The sequence below is a fragment of the Acomys minous genome (assembly GCF_964271855.1).
Source record: "Acomys minous genome assembly, chromosome: 7".
NCBI lineage: Eukaryota > Metazoa > Chordata > Mammalia > Rodentia > Muridae > Acomys > Acomys minous.
In genome coordinates this window covers 33,622,735-33,639,982 of record NC_140488.1, presented here as the reverse complement: position 1 = coordinate 33,639,982, position 17,248 = coordinate 33,622,735, and the positions used below count along the sequence as shown (strand labels likewise).

The 17,248-nt window shown below is 41.8% G+C and overlaps 1 protein-coding gene across 7 annotated transcripts; it reads left to right on the top strand.

Annotated features, from left to right (window-relative positions):
* Positions 1-1,668: 1,668 nt before the first annotated feature.
* Positions 1,669-13,319, top strand: MCTS1 (MCTS1 re-initiation and release factor). 7 transcript variants are annotated; one of them, XR_014780551.1, is made up of 8 exons: positions 1,669-1,945; positions 2,534-2,579; positions 3,303-3,455; positions 3,957-4,054; positions 5,339-7,882; positions 11,463-11,541; positions 12,699-12,771; positions 13,114-13,319. XR_014780551.1 is itself a non-coding variant. In XM_084788756.1 (7 exons), the coding sequence occupies exons 2-7, from the start codon at positions 2,566-2,568 to the stop codon at positions 13,193-13,195; spliced, it is 549 nt and encodes a 182-aa protein (XP_084644882.1). In that variant the 5' UTR covers positions 1,674-1,945; positions 2,534-2,565; the 3' UTR covers positions 13,196-13,319. The 7 variants fall into 7 exon arrangements, 3 of the variants coding, with proteins under 3 accessions (XP_084644884.1, XP_084644882.1, XP_084644883.1); XR_014780552.1 differs by having other exon boundaries at positions 5,339-7,886; XR_014780553.1 differs by having other exon boundaries at positions 1,671-1,945; positions 5,339-5,472; positions 11,474-11,541.
* The last annotated feature ends 3,929 nt before the right edge of the window (positions 13,320-17,248 follow it).

Sequence of the window (17,248 nt, the reverse complement as noted above, 5' to 3'; positions counted from 1 at the left end):
AGAGGGCAAGGACAGAACAAAGAAACAAAACTTTCAAGTCCATTTTGGTAACTAATGATACAGTGTGTGTGTGTGTGTGTGTGTTCATTCATGACACATACTAGGTATGTCCTGTGTGTGTCACTGATTTGTGTGGTGGTTGATGCCTGCTTACTTGGGATGCTGAGCAGGAGGACTGTCATGTTCCAGGTCACCCTAAGGAGTAAGGATCTGTTTACTCCAACAACACAAAAGGACAATAAACAGGATAAGCATTCAAGCAACAGCCCCCACTCCCTGTCTGATAGCATAGGCCTACAATCCCAGATACTCAGGAAGTTGAGAGAGAAAGCTCTCTAGTACAAGGCTAGCCTGGGCAATTTAGGGAAGCTCTGTCTCAAAATTGTAAAAATAGAAAAAGAGGAGTGACAATGCAGGTCAGTGCTGGAGGGCCTGCCTAGCACACACAATGCCTAGTACCTTGTACCACCACCAGTCACATACAAAAAGTCTGCAAACCAGGAGCCCAAAACAAATAAGAATGCTATGGAAGCCGGGTGTGGTGGCACACACCTTAATCCCAGCGCTCAGGGATCTCTGAGTTCAAGGCCAGCTTGGTCTAGAACGTGAGTTTAGAACAGCCAAGGCTGTTAGACAGAGAAACCCTGTCTCAAAAAACCAAAACCAAAAACCAAAAAACAAAAAACAAAGCAAGTCCAGGACAGCCAAGGCTATGCAGAGAAACCCTGCCTCGAAAAACAAAAAATAAAATATAATAAAATAAAACCACACAAGCAAAATGTATTTCTTTATTCTTTCGTTTAAATTATGACTACTATTACTGGCCCAGTGGTCTTTTTATTCTTGCAGGAAATGACCTTTTTTTACATTTTTGTTTTCTTTTCTTTTTGAGATAGGGTCTTAAGCTCTTTCCAACCCTTCAAATGCTCTCATTATGGGTATGAATTATTATGCCTGGCAGGAAATTAGACTTTTTGTTTGTTTTTGTTTTTTGAAACATGGTTTCTCTGCGTAACCTTGGCTGTTCTGCAACTAGTTCTGTAGACCAGGCTGGCCTCGAACTCAGAGCCCCCCATTTCCACCTCTATGCCGGTATTAAAGGCTTGTGCCCCGTTACACTCTTGATTTATAGTTAAGCTTTTAAGTATCAGAGGGCATTAGGGAGAGCAACTTAATAATTCGATGAGAGCACTTCGGTGTCCAATGATTAGGGTTACCAGAAGACAAATTGATTGTTCAATTAAGTTCAGATAAATAGATATGTTAGCATAAACAAGTTCAAAACGTAGATGAAACATACTTGCACTAAAAAGGTGTTCGCTTTATTTGAAATTCAAATTTTACTAGGTGTCTTGTAATTTGTCTGCTGAACTTGACAATTTTGCCATTACTTTAACAAGAAGCTATGAGGCTCGCCTATGTCCATGCTGCTTCATAAGCACCAATTCACTTGGCTGCCTCAGATAGGAAGCAAAAACTATTCACATTACAAACTATTTGGTACAACAGTCGGTGGCAACCACGATGGAAGAATCTTGAACCTTTGAGATACCCGTAAGTGACGCAACTGCCACAATTGCTGCTTTGATTGATTCTCTCCCTCCTCCATTCTCTTCCAGCAACCAGAAAGAATTGCTCGGGCACGTCTTCCTTCGTAAGTCCCGCCCTTTCGGCTACCTCCAATGGAGTGCACGCTATTTCTCAAAAGGAGCCAACAAAAGCGTCAACGTGGAGTTAAGAGCGGCGGAAGTAGTCAGATTTCACCAAGGGCCGTAAAGCGGATAGTATTTTTGCCTTCCGGATAACGACAGCAGCTCCTGCTTTTAGTGCTGGACTTCCTCGTGCCGGGCTTCCTCGTGCCGGACCTTTGCTAATTCAATTTACTTCCCATTCCGGACCCTTCTTCCCTTTCGTCGCCCCCTTCACCTTGGATCATGTTCAAGAAGTAAGGACACGCAGTAGCTTCCATCGGCTGCTCAGAAAGGCTGTGGGGGTGGGGAAGAGGGCGAGAGCAATGGTCCTCTCCCCGCCCCTGCCATCCTGACTCCCTAAGTGGTTTTGGTTTTGTTTTCCTCTCTCTCTCTCCCCCATCTCTGTGTGTGTGTGTGTGTGTGTGTGTGTATGTGTGTGTAAATATAGTTCTATGCTCTTATTCCGGACTTGGAACACTTCTTAATCGTCAATCATTTTCTTTCTCCTTAGCCCTGTTCTGCCCTCTCCATTCCTAAGATTCTAAGAATCCCATCCTTGCACTGTGATTTAGTGGCACATCCTTCTTAGCGAGAGGAGAGCCCTGCACGCTCTGCCATGTGTTTATTAGTTATGAACTGAAAAAGGGAAGGCTTGACTTCCTGGGTCATGGCAGTGGACAAGGAGTCTGGGTGACAGGAAGCAAGCGGCCGGCCTGTCAAGCTTATTGCCTAGCTGTCAGATTAACTTTGTCTTGGAAACAACGTGCTAGCCCAGTGTGCTAGTCAGTGTAAAGAAGACAAAATTCCTTGGAAACCCTTCCAGTGTTTTTTTTTTCTTCCAGATTTGATAGACGGTAAAAGGCAAAGGGGGAACATGGGCAAAGGAAGGTGGGTTTTGTGCGTGAAAAATTGGGCAGCTCTGGATACGGATCTTTTTTTTTTTTTTTTTTTTTTTTTTTTTTTTTTGGTTTTTCGAGTCAGGGTCTCTTTGTAGCCTTGGCTGTTCTGGACTCACTTTGTAGACCAGGCTGGCCTCGAACTCACAGCGATCCGCCCAACTCTGCCTCCCGAGTGCTGGGATTAAAGGCGTGCGCCACCACGCCCGGCTGGATACGGATCTTAAAATGATCCCTACTATTTCTTAAAAAAAAAAAAAAATCTCAGCACACTATGTGGCCTGCCGGGGCTCATTCTTTTGTTGGGCTTGGGTTGGTCTTTTGTATTTTAGTAGGTGAGGTTTCATATATATGCATATATGTGTATATATCTTCAGAGTATTATTATAGATGGGATTCTGTATTTTTTTCTTTGAGTAAGAATTTTCAGTAAAAGGCATTTGTATAACTGATAATGAATTCTAGCGTAACAATTGCTCTGGCCCCATTAACTGCAGCATGCATGACTGTATTCTAATACTGTCTTAAAATGCGCTTTTTTTTTTTGTATAAGACAAAAGGAATCGATATTTTAAAGGCAATTTATTTCATAGTTATTTTAAGCATGAGTGCTGCTTGGGAATAAATGATTAACTAGAATCTTACTTTTAGATTTTTCTGACTTTTCTGCTTAGCAATGCCCTTTTTTCTTCCCCTGAAAAAAATCATTTGCCAGATTTGATGAGAAAGAAAATGTGTCCAACTGCATCCAGTTGAAAACCTCGGTTATTAAAGGTATTAAAAATCAATTGATAGAGCAATTTCCAGGTATTGAACCATGGCTTAATCAAATCATGCCTAAGAAAGATCCTGTGAAGATTGTCCGGTGGTAAGTCCTTGTCTTTCTCCATGTAAAGATTAGAATAGCTGAATATCAACGGGTAGACTGTTCTCATTCCAAATGCAATTATCCACATTAGCAGTTGACAGACTAATGATGAGAATAGAGAGAATTAACTGTAAAACTTGTCAATATTTTTATTTTCAAATCTTATCTACATATGTGAAAATATGGCTTTGTGTAGTGTTTTATCAAAGACTTGTTTTTAATTTACAATTGGGTTTATTTCTGTTAGCTCTTGAGAGATTATTTCTCTACTTGACAGTGGAATTAAAATAATATGATGTAGAATGAAATTGGCTGTAGCAGGTCATATTTCCTCTCTTCCTCTACTGGGCAGGTATTTTTTGGTCGGATCTTTACTGGAAAAATAAGCTTAATGTGTCTTTGTATGTGTATATTTCATGTTGTAATTTTTATAGGATGTTTGACTAAATTCATTTTGAAAGAAAACATCTAACTTGGTTCTTTGTGACATTTGTCTTACAGCCATGAACACATAGAAATCCTTACAGTAAATGGAGAGTTACTGTTTTTTAGACAAAGAGAAGGACCTTTTTATCCAACCTTAAGATTACTTCATAAATGTAAGTCTTGTTAGAAATAGACATTTTGGAAAATAAAAATACACAAAAGGGGTTGAAAACTATAGTCATGGGAAGTGACTTATGATAATTTATTTATTAGTGCCAAGTAATAAGGAATATAAAAGAAAAATGGATCCTCATCTTGTGGTAAGTCTGAAAAATGCAGATTCTTTTATGTATTAGGGAAAACCCTCCCCTACAAAGAAGCATTCATTACTTCATCTCTTCAGTGAAAACCTGCCATGATGGCTTGCAGATGCAATCACAGAGCTTGGGAAGCTGAAACGAGAGATTGACACAAGCTTTTTTTCTTTCTTTCTTTTTTTTCTTTTATTATTATTTTTTTATTTTTATTATTTTTTGGTTTTTCGAGACAGGGTTTCTCTGTGTAGCCTTGGATGTCCTGGACTCACTTTGTAGACCAGGCTGGCCTCGAACTCACAGTTATCCGCCTGCCTCTGCCTCCCGAGTGCTGGGATTAAAGGTGTGCGCCACCGCTCCCAGCAAGTGCTCAATTTTAAAAGAAGAAAGGGGGCAGGCATGGTGGCAGTGCATACCTTTAACCCCAGGGAGCAGAGCACTGTGAGTTCCAGGTCAGCCTGGTCTACAAAGTGAGGACAGCCAGGTCTGTTACACAGAGAGACCCTGTCTCGAAAAACCAAAAATAAAATAAAATAAAATAAAATAAAATAAAATAAAATAAAATTGGGCTCTTGGACTGGAGAGATGGCTCAGAGGTTAAGAGCACTGACTGCTCTTCCAGAGGTCCTGAGTTCAATTCCCAGCAACCACATGGTGGCTCACACCCATCTGTAATGAGATCTGGTGCCATTTTCTCATGTTCAGGCATACATCATGTGAAAAACAGTATAAATAAATAAATAACCTTTATAAGAAAAAATAAAATTGGGCTCTCTGCTTAGTTTTCTTTATTAAAATTTTGCATTGATAAATTATATGAATTTAAAATTAGTGAACAACTCTTTGTTTTTTTGTTTTTCGAGACAGGGTTTCTCTGTGTAGTCTTGGCTGTTCTGGGCTCGCTTTGTAGACCAGGCTGGCCTAGAAGTCACAGTGATCCACCTGCCTCCTCCTCAGGAATGCTGGGATTAAAGACCTGGCTACCACGCCTGCCTTCAATTTTCTTGTACAGAAGAGTGGTTTGGCTCTTCTTCTGCAACCATCAGAGTACTGTCATTTTGGAAAACAGTTGTTTATGTTCTTTGCTTTTATCTTGAGTCTTGGATCATATTAATTTATATAATTTATTTCTTTTCTTCGTAGATCCTTTTATCTTGCCACATCAGCAGGTTGATAAAGGAGCCATCAAATTTGTACTCAGTGGAGCAAATATCATGTGTCCTGGTTTAACGTCTCCTGGAGCTAAGCTCTACCCTGCTGCAGTAGATACTATTGTTGTATCCTTCCCTGGGTGTAACTGCTGAAAACTGTTCATTGTATTCTTAGTATTACTGAGAGATTTATCATCCAAGAGAATAGTATATATGCTTTGAATTTGTGTTATTTATTTCGGAGACAGGAGTCTCACTTTGTAGCCAAGGCTAGCCTTGAGCTTATGATTCTGATGCCTCAGTCTCCCGAGTGCTGAGGTTATAGTCATGTGCTGCCATACCCTGTTGAAGGGAGCTTTAACTTTTGGCCAAAGTGAAAAATGAGAAACCAGATCAACCAACTTTTAATTTTTTTCTTTTTATTTTATTTATTTGTTTGTTTGTTTGTGCCATGGTCTTATTTTGTAGCCTTGGCTGGCCTCGAACTCAGTCTGTGCCCAGGCTGGCTTAGAACATACCATGCATTCTAAATTGGTCTTAGATTAATGGCAATTCTCCTACCTGTGCTTCCTGAAGGTGGAGGTTATAGGTGAGTCCCACTGTGCTGGAGTAAAGGAGACATTTTTTTCTTGGCATGAAAAGAAGTAAAAGACGAATTTGGAACCAAGCAAACTTTTTATTTTTCTTTCTTTCTTTTTTTTTTTTTTTAAAGAAAGTGTCTCATGTAGCCCAGATGGCCTTAAGCTTATAGCCAACGATGCTGATCCTTTGGAAACGAACCCTCCTTCCAAGTTGTGTAATTACAGGCATGTATCACCATGCCTGGCTCCCCCTTTTAAATCTTTTTTTTCCAAGTGATTTTTTTTTACAACTGTACACAAGTACACAATGTATTGTAATCATATTCACATTCTTCGATGTTTTTTATTTTGAGACTGAGTCTCACTATGTGGCCTTGGCTGGCCTAGAGCCAGATGTAGAGCAGGCTGGCCTCAAACCCACAAAGATCTGCCTGCCTCTGCCTCCTGAAGGCTGGGTTTAAAGGTATGTGCCACAGTAACCTGCTATCTTTTTGAGATTGGAGATCTTTGTCTGTCTGTCTGTCTGTCTGTCTGTCTGTCTGTCTGTCTGACTGGTTTAGATTTTACTGTGTAGCCCCATGCTATCCTTGTCTTCGCTACAATCCTGCCGTTGGCTTTTGCGTACCGGAATTAAAGGTGTGTACCACTGGTCCCAGTGCCCCCTCTTTTCTTTTCTTCCTTCCTTCCATCCTCTCCCCCTTCTCTTTCCTTCACAGTCTTTTTTTTGAGACAGGGTTTCTCTGCTTATCCCTGGCTATCCTGGAACTTACTCTGTAGACCAGGGTGGCCTTGAACTCACAGAGATCTGCCTCCCTGCTGGGATTAAAGGGGTGCACCACCATCACCCGGATTCTTTCATAGTCTTATTTATCTTAAACTGGCCTCAAATTTACTATATAGCCAAGGGTAGTCTTGAATTCCTGATTCATGGGTCATGGGAACCCTGGCATATACTATCATGCTGGATTACTTTTTTTATTTCTTTCAACTTTTTTTTTCCAGACAGGGTTTCCCTGTGTAGCCCTGGCTGTCCTGGACTCACTTGTAGACCAGGCTGGCCTCGAACTCACAGCCATCTGCTTGCTCTGGGATTAAAGGTGTGCACCACCACGCCTGCCTATTTTATTTCTTCAAAATTTTTATGTAAGTAAGGTGTGTGTGTGTGTGTGTGTGTGTGTGTGTGTGTGTGTGTGTGTGTAAATAAAAGGGCAGCTTTTAGGAGTCAATCCTTTCTACTCTAGGTTTTTGGAATAGAATTCAGGTCATCAGGATTGTATCTAAGCACTTCTTCCTTCTACCTTCCAAACCATCTTGCCCTCTCTTTTCTTCTTCTTCTTTTTTTTTTGTGTTTTTTTTTCGAGACAGGGTTTCTCTGTGTAGCCTTGGCCATCCTCGACTCACTTTGTAGACCAGGCTGGCCTCGAACTCACAGCGATCCGCCTGCCTCTGCCTCCCGAGTGCTGGGATTAAAGGCGTGCGCCACCACGCCCAGCTTTCTTCTTCTTTTTTTTTTTTAAAGATTTATTTACTTAATATGTTTACAGTGTTCTACTTGCACACCACAAGAGGACACCAGTTTTCAATATAGATGGTCAAGAGCTACCATGTGGTTGCTGGGACTTGAACTCGGAACCTTTGGAAGAACAGCCAGCTCTCTTAACCTCTGAGCCATTTCTCCAGCACTCCCTTTTTATTTCTTGATGATAAATTATGCTTTCTTTTACATAGATTCATTCATAGGAACTAGTTGAAAAATTGAAGAAGTTCCCGTGTCCTTGCAGCCTGTTTCCGACCTATTATCAGACTCAGGAAGCAGTCTGAAAGTTTATTGTGAATAGGGCTACGCATGCTATGAGTGGACCTTCTCTTGCTCATGAACTCGCCACTTTAACGTTTAGTTTGATTCTCCAGATACGGTGGAGTAAAGGCATTTAAGAGGGAACTGAATTGAGACAGTAGGTATATCTAACGCAACAACTCTGTATGAAGAGAAATACCAGCAGTCCTCAATGATTTAAAATTTCACTTTTGCTATCTGGGTGGAAGCGGTGCACGCTGTTAGTTCCAGCACTTGGGAGGCAGAGGCGTAGGCAGGCAGATCTCTGAGAGTTCCAGGACCCCCCAGGCCTACACAGACAAACTCTGTCTCAAAAAAACAAAACAAAAAAAATTTAGTATTTGTGTGTGGTTGTATCTTATGCTATGTAGTGTGGATTAGCCTGGAACTCAATAGGTAGCCCAGGAGGATAGCCCTGCGTCCTCCTGTCTCAGCCTCCCAGTGCTGGGCTTATAAGCATGCATTACTATACCCAGCCAAAAAAAAAAAAATCTCTCTTTGGTGGTGGTTTGGACCGGAGAGCATATTTTCTCCAAGGGAAATTGTTTCCTATTTTTATTGTTGAAGATAGTCTTGGTGTGCAGCTCGAGCTAGCCTTGAGCTCATGGTGAGATCCCCCTGGCTCAGCTTCTGTAGTTCTGGGGTTACAGGTGAGCAGCACCGCTCCTGACTCCCCCCCACACATACACACATGCAGAACTGGGAAGTGAAATGTTGAAGGAGAAGTGTTTGAGAAGAGTCTGCTCTTGAACTTTTGGTCATCTGCCTGTTTCAGCTCTCAAATATTAGGTCCCAGGCATGAGCCACCATGCCTGGTTAGGACTTGTCTTGTTTTGAGACAGGGTCTCTTTTACATAGTCCTGGTTGTCCTATCAGTCATGTGGGAACCAGGCTTACTTCACAGGGATCCATCTGCCTCTACCTCCCAAGTGTTGGGATTAAAGTATGTACCACCACTCCCTGCTAACGGTGGTTAATTTAAATATAACTCATTATATTTAGAGTTCACAATATTAGGACTAAATGTCCCCTAACTTGATTATCTTAGTTTGTGTGATTACAGGTCTCAGTAGAAAAGGTGGCAGATACTAATAATGACTGCAATAGACCAAATAAATGCATTTAGAGAGACTGCAATGTAGCTTCAAACAATAAGGAACAAGTGAGGCTTACTTAAGAAATACCCACAGTGGGCTGGAGAGATGGCTCAGAGGTTAAGAGCACTGACTGCTCTTCCGGAGGTCCTGAGTTCAATTCCCAGCAACCACATGTTGTCATCTATAGTGTGACCTGGTGCCCTCTTCTGGCCCACAGGTGTACATACAGGCAGAACTCTGTACACATAATAATAAATAAATAAATCTTAAAAAAGAAAAGAAAAGAAAAATACCCACAGTGCTGGGCAGTGGTGGCGCATGCCTTTAATCCCAGCACTTAGGAGGCAGAGGCAGGTGGATCTCTGTGAGTTCCAGGCCAGCTTGGTCTACAGAGTAAGGTCCAGGACAGCCAGAACTGTTACACAGAGAAACCCTGTCTCTCAAAACCAAACTAAACCAAACACAAACAAACAAAAGAAATACCCACAGGGAAAAAAAAACAGTATAACCCATTCAACTTGTTTAGAGAAAGGCACCAGGGGCAGTAAGTAGTGGTGTGCGCCACCACCTGGGAAGCTGAGATCGGATATGTGCCATGAGTTCAAGGCCACTGCAGGAGACTTTGCCTCAAAAACAAACAAACCAGAAATAGGAGAACTAGTGACAGTTTCAAGTTAACGAACAGTCTTCATGTATGGCAGAGCTTGGTATTGTTGGGCCTTTTATTCTTTTTGAGACGGTTTCACTAGGTAGCCCGGGCTGGGATAGAAGTTGCTGTGTAGACCAGGCTGGCTTCGAATTCAGAGACCTTCTTGCCTTTGCCTCCTAAGCACTGGAAGTAAAGGTGGGCAGCGCCACATTTGGCCGTGCTGGTCTTGTAAGCCATGATCAGAGCTGATGATTCCTACTATCTGCTTTGTCTAAAGGGTTGCTAGGGAGGAAACCGGTTTTTTTACTTGTTTGTTTTTGAGACAGGGTCTCATGTCCCAGGTTGGCCTGAGACTCTTGATCTTTTTTCCTCTACTTCGCAACTGCCGCATTAGAGGTGTGTGCCGCTGTGTCTACCCCCTCTCCACTTTCAAGATCTGCACTGGTTTTGAATTCCCAGTCCTGCCCTAGCCTCCCAGGTGCTGATATTGCAGAGGTGCACCATCGCACTCCTGTTCCATACAATTTAAAGGATATAGTTATACCATGAATAGGACTAAGTGGTTCTGAAGCAATATTTCATCTATATTATCTAGAAAATAGCCTTTATCCATTCGGACAGGAGTCCATCTGCTTTGTCATAGACAGAGTGGCCATTTGCCTCAGGCTGAGAAAAGAAATAGTTATTGGTGGGGACAAGGAAATCAGCCTGGGTTAAAAACACCATTGGAACGCGTTTAAAGGTATGTCTTAACTGGATGTGGTGGCTTATGCCTGTAATCCCAGCACTTGGAAGGCTGAGGCAGGAAGACTTGTTAGTTTGAGGCCAGCTGGGTTATGTAGTCAACAACAAAAACACCAGGCTGTAGTGGTGGGTACGTGCTTTTAGTCTCAGCATGCAGAAGGGTCTTTTTGAATTTAAGACCATCGAGGTCTTTATAGTACTAGATCAGCCTGGGCTACATAGTGTGACACTACCAAAAAAAAATGTTTTGTACCTTGTGCTCAAAGGAAGGCTTTCTCTTTTTGTGGCACTTATAGCTAAAGGATAGACTAAGTTGTATATGTTAGACACACATTGTATTGACGTAGATACTAGTCACATGGAGGTGCTCAGCTATTTGTGCTACACTGAAAGGATCACTGGAAAGCCGACGGAGAAGAGTACTCTGAGGACAAGGTTACCTTTTGTGTTTATAGATTTAAGCAGTGCTGTGTTTTTAGTTCTGCAGTATTCCTTGGCTGAAGATTTTCCTAGTTTGGAGATGCGGTTTCACTCATTCGAAATAATAGATTTATAGGAATTGTGAGAACTTTTGAAGAGATTCTGTGTATATTTTAACTTAAAAGCAAACACTGCAGCATGAAACATAGAAGCTTCAAATGAAGTTCATTGTTTCATTGCGTAAAGGTTGAAACTGGTATGAGGGGCTCTTCAAAATAGAATGGAAATACAGTATTTTTTTGAGACAATGTCTTGGTACATAACATAGAGCTGGCCTTAAACTAGTTAGGTAGCCCAGGCTCTCCTGAAATTTATGGTTTTCCTTCCCTAACTTTCTGAGTGATGATTATCAGCTTGTACCTTGCCCAGTTGGGAATATAATTATTATCTTACATATTATTTAAATAAAGCCACCAGATGGTGGTAAAAATAACTAAACAATTGCTATATATTTCAAAGGTTTTAGTACTGCTTCGAAATAACTTTTCTTTTTGCCTGACTTCCTGGTTTGATACATATGAAGAGACAGTACTGATATTTGGCTTGAAACTAAAGTGATTGATATATTTAGGATTTTTTTTTTGATATTTACATTGTGCCCACAGACTCATAGGTTTCTGCACCTAAGGAGTCAGTGGTCTAGGAGAGGGCAAGAGATGGGCTCAACTGGCCAAACGATCATTGTTTCCCACACTTCCCTTCCCCAAATTGAGAAATAGTTTTCTTAGCTTGTTTTCAGGCGATCATGGCAGAAGGAAAGCAGCATGCTTTATGTGTTGGTGTGATGAAGATGGCTGCAGGAGATATGTAAGTTGCGCCTTAGCTCCTCTTAGCTGAAGTAGCAGTGGTAGCTCAGGAAGCATTGCTTACAGGGGAAGTTTGCTTCAAAACATCGAAGCCAAGTGGCTCGGTTCTTATTTGGCCTAACACTCAGGAAGCCACCGCAACCCATGGTTGTCTTCAGGGTTACATCTGGAAGCATCGTGAAATGAAGCGTGCATGTGAGGTGTTTTATACCCATGTATGTGATGCTTTAAGATTTTCTTTTTAGTATCAAGATTTAAATTGGTGATAGAGGGTGTAGATTTTACTGCTAGGTTTTTGTGGGGTTTTTTTTTGTTTTTTGTTTTTTTTTAGTTTTTGGTTTTTCGGACAGGGTTTCTCTGTATAGCAAGAGCCCTGGCTGTCCTGAACTCACTCTGTAGACCAGGCTGGCTTCGAACTCACAGAGATGCACCTACTTTTGCCCCTCCCAAGTGCTGGGATTTCAGGCGTGGGCTACCAAATCCAGCTGGCAAGACTTTTTTTTAAAGTTATCAGTAGTTGTTTTTCTGAAATAGTCCAGTAATACAGAGAAGGATATTTGCTGCTAGTTTTTTAAAAATACACATATAGGGCTGGAGAGATGGCCCAGCTGTTAAAGGCTAGGCTCACAAACAAAAATATAATACACACATATAAACTGGATGTAATAGCACATGACTATAATCCTAGCGCTTGTGGGTAGAGGCAGGGGGATTGTGAGCTTGAGGCTCCCTGGAACTGCAAAGTGAGATTGTCTTAAAAACAATGATAGAGTTCAGCACCCTATACTGTTTCACAGTCTGATGTGGTGACAGAAGAAATGTAGCATGTTTCCAAAATAGATAACCAAAAGTCTATTAATTTTGCTTTGGGATTTAGTATGTTGATATTTGCCTATTCTGCTGGTATTGTTGTATTTGCTTGCTAGAATGCTAAACTCAGTATTTACATTCACCTTGGGGAGTTTTTTGCTTTTGCTTTTTGGGACAATGTTTCTCTGTGTAGCCCTGGCTGTCCTGGAACTCATTCTGCAGACCAGGCTAGCTTCAAACTCACAGATATCTGCCTGCCTCTGCTTCCCGAGTGCTGGCATTACAGGGAGTTGCCATCACCTCCTGGCTAATTTTTGGGTTTTTGAGACAGAGTCTCTTGTATCCCAGGTTCACCTAAAACTCACTATGCGGCTAAGGATGACCCTGAATTCCTGATCTGTCTGCAGTGTTGGGATTACAGGTGTGTGCTACCACACCCAGCTTTAGAATCCCTTTAAATATGAATTTCATATTCATGACTTAGTGGTGGAGTGTTTGTGTAGCATGCATGAGGCCCTGGGTTTGATTCTGTAGTACCACAAAAACAAATAGCCAACTAAAAGAAAAATCAGACCAAGCAAACCACCAAACCCCAGGAACTGCTGCAGAGTACTGTAGTTTAATTTCAACAATAACAGCAATAAATTTCCTATATGTCGCTCAATGATTATGAAGCAGCAAGACACTTTGGATTGTGTTTATCGTGAATGAACAAGCCTATAAAATTCACTAAACCTGCATATCTGTTTTTTTCTTTCTACAGTGAGAAAGTCAACAAAGGAATTGGCATTGAAAATATCCATTACTTAAATGATGGGCTGTGGCATATGAAAACATACAAATGAGCCTCCAAAGGAATGTGCTGGGCCAAATATGGATATTGTGACATATCTGTGTTTGTGTCTGTGTGTGGCAGCATGAAGACAATGCCCCTACGGTTATGCTGAATAAAGTCTGCAAATGCTAAAAGTCTGTTAGCTTCAGAAATTATTTTAACTTTTCTTAACTACAAATTATAATTGGGTAGCAATTGGACATTAAAAGGCATCTGGTAGGTTCCTGTTACGACTGTAGGCATAAGGTTATTGTGTAGTTTAAATTCTGATTTCCTATCTAAATGTTATACTCTGCTCCCCTATTGGTCCCCTGATAATGTCAGTAAAGCTGCTTATAGCCAGTTGTTGAGTAGGGGAGAGAATGGGGTGTATTCCTGCCAGCCAGGGGAGAAGGAGTTAGGATTCAGCCAGAGGACTGAGCCACAGGTAGAGGTCCAAAGATCAGGAGGAAGAGCTGGAGCCGAGGAAAGCTACAAAGGTGCAACTAATGTTGGGATGTTTGCTGGGAGTAAGACAGGGTAGCATAGAGGGTTAAGAACAGAATATGGTCAAGATTGTTGTTGTGAAGCTTTTTTTTTTTTGAGACAGAGTTTCTCTGTGTGGCCTTGGCTGTCCTTGACTCACTTTGTAGACCAGGCTGGCCTCCTCATGTCCTGGGATTAAAGGTGTGCACCACCACCGCCTGCCCTGTGAAGCTTATATTTAAAGAAATATGGAGTCTCAATTATTTGTGTGATAGCCAGGTTAAGAAATAAGCTAAGAGAAACAAACACTTTTATTAGTGTGTGTGTTTTTTTTGTTTTTGTTTTGTTTTTCGAGACAGGGTTTCTCTGTGTAACAGCTCTGGCTGTCCTGGAACTCCTGTGTAAACCAGACTGGCCTTGAATTCACAGCAGTTCACCTGCTTCTGCCTTCCAAGTGCTGGGATTAAAGGTGTGCGCCGCCAACACCTGGCCCCTTTTATATTTTTTTAAAAATCATTTAAGAAATGTTCTGCTGGGTGATATGGCACTCCCCTGTAATCCCAGAACTCAGGAGGCAGAGGCAGGTGGATCGCTGCGAGTTGGAGGCCAGCATGGTCTACATAGTCCAGGACAGCCAAGGCTACACAGAGAAACCCTGTCTCAGAAAAAAAATTATATATAAATAAATAAATGTAGTTATCATTTTTGTTTGTTTTTTGGACAGTAGTTCTGTCTTTTTGTTGGTGGTTCAGGTTTTTTTTTGGGGGGTTCAGTTTTGTAAAAATATTTTATTTATTATATATACAGTGTTCTGCCTGCATATATGCCTACAGACCAGAAGAAGGCACCAGATCTCATTATAGATGGTTGTGAGCCACCAAGTGGTTGCTGGGAATTGAACTCAGGACCTCTGGAGAGCAGACAGTGCTCTTAGCTGCTAAGCCATCTTTCCAGCCCTAGTAGTTCTGTCTTATGAAGTTTACACATTCTATTTTTTTCACTGTATCACTGCCCTTTTTATATGGGAATATACAGTATATGTATATTCCTGTAAAAACCGGGTTTCTTCAAATTAAGGTTCATTTGTGGTTTCTTAAGTCAAATTATGCCATGAGATACTTAAAACTTTTAGATTTGGGTTCTATTATATTTCCTTCAAAATGTCTCTATCTCCCAACCTGAGGGTCATGGCCACTGATAGAACAGTCATCTGTTTGGGAGTTAAAAGAATGCCTGTGGGGAAAAAAAAGAATGCCTGTGAGTTTAGTAATAAAGGCCTTTCTTCCCAGTGACCTTGTTATGCTAGTGTCTCAGCTATCTCTCTTCCTGTTACATTTAGGAGTTGGAGGGTGGATAGGGGAGAGAGAGGGAGAGAGAGAGATCATTCAGCTGCTGGCTGGTTTAGCTGGGCCTCCCAGGACATAACAGAGGTGAATCAGCATAGAAGATCTGACCCTCAGATTGGCAAACCATCCTTTACTGGTGGACCTTGTAAGACTTGGAGATTTCTGGAATACTACTCAGCTATTAAAAACAAGGAATTCCCAAAATTTGTGGATAAATGGATTGAGCTAGAAATGATCATAATGAGTGAGTTAACCCAGAAGCAGAAAGACTCAAATGGTATATACTCACTTATATCTGCATATTAGCCCAAGGGGCATGTCCCACGAAAGCCTTCACTTACCAGGAAACTGAGACAGAGGGGAGGACATTCTAGTGGGACTCTAGATGAGAGAAGCATGGGAGAATGGCAAAGTAGAAGGATCCAGAGGGTCCTAGAAGCCTACAAGTAGAACATTATGATAGGCAGATTTGGGCCCAGGGGTCCCGCTCAAACTAAGGCACCAGCCAAGGACAATACAGGCGGTAAACTTTAAACCCCTACCCAGATCTAGCCAAGGGACAGAACACTCTCCACAGTAGAGTGGAGAGTGGGATATTACTTTCTCTCATACTCTGGTGCCTCACCTTTGACCATGTCCCCTGGAGGGGGAGACCTGGTGGCACTCAGAGGAAGGACAGCAGGTTACCAAGAAGAGACTTGATACCCTATGAACATATACAGGGGGAGGTAATCCCCCTCAGGAACAGTCATAGGGGAGGGGAATAAGGGGAAAATGGGAGGGAGGGAAGAATGGGAGGATACAAGGGATGGGATAACCATTGAGATGTAACAAGAATAAATTAACAAAGGGAAAAAAAAGACTTGGAGATTTCCTCCTTAAAATATTAGATATAAGCTGGGCATGGTGGTGCACGCCTTTAATCTCAGCACTCGGGAGGCAGAGGCACGTGGGTCACTGTGAGTTCGAGGTCAGCCTGTTCTACAAAGCAGTCTAGGACAGACAAGGCTAACAGAGCGACCCTGTCTAGAAAAACAACAACAACAACAAAAGTATAAATATTCTCAACAGTTTAGAAATCATCTTTCAAGGGAGCTTTCTAAGAAAAAAAAAAAGCTTGCTGGGTCTGGTGGTTCATGCCTTTTATCCCAGCACTCAGTCTGGAAGTTCTGAGTTTGGGGCCAGCCTGATCTGGCCAGTCAGGGTTGCATAGTGAGATCCTGTCTCAAAAAAACCAAGTCTTCATTTGTGCTGACTTACTGATTTCAAATTCACGTGTCTTCAATTTTGAGGCAGAAGCACCCATTTTGATACCGACAGCTCCTTAAATCCAAGGCCAGCCTAGTCTACAAGGGAGTCCAGGACTATGTAGCCAAGGCTGCAAAGAGAAACTTTGTCTCAAAAATACAAAAGAAAAAGTAGTTGAGAATATCTGAGCTCAAAGGGGCAGTGGAAGGCTTATAGACAGCCAAGGCTACACAGAGAAAATCTGCCTGGAAAAACCAAAAGAAAAACAAACAAAAAAACAAAAAGGGTGGGTGGGTGGGTGGGGAGAACACTGTTCTTCCAAAGGTCCTGAGTTCAATTCCCAGCACTACATGGTGGCTCACAGACATGTATGAGATCTGGTGCCCTCTTCTGGCATGCGGTCAGAACACTGTATACATAATAAAGAAATAAATCTTAAAAAAAAAAAAGGCACAAAGGAGAACATATACAAGAACCCTTTTTTTGTTTGTTTTGTTTTTTCGAGACAGAGTTTCTCTGTGTAGCCTTGGCTGTCCCGGACTCCCTTTGTAGACCAGGCTGGCCTCGAACTCACAGCGATCCACCTGCCTCTGCCTCCCTAGTGCTGGGATTAAAGGCATGCGCCACCACTGCCCGGCACAAGAACCCTTTGTAGTGTAGTGGGTATAGAAATTTTCTTGAAAAAAAAAATGGGCAATAGTGATTGCCCCAAGACTGGTTTATAAATTTAGTATTAGTTATAATACTTTTCCAATTTTAGTTGTTGTTTTAAAGAAAATCCAAATGTGGGAATAGAGAGATAGCTCGCTGGTTAAGAGCACAGGCTACAGCTGGGCATGGTGGCACACGCCTTTAATCCCAGCACTTGGGAAGCAGAGGCAGTTGGATCTTCGAGGCCCGCCTGGTCTACAAAGAGAGTCTAGGTCAGCCAAGGTTACACAGAGAAACCCTGTCTTGAAAAACTAAAAATAAAAGAAATAGAAAAAGAGCACAGGCTACTATTG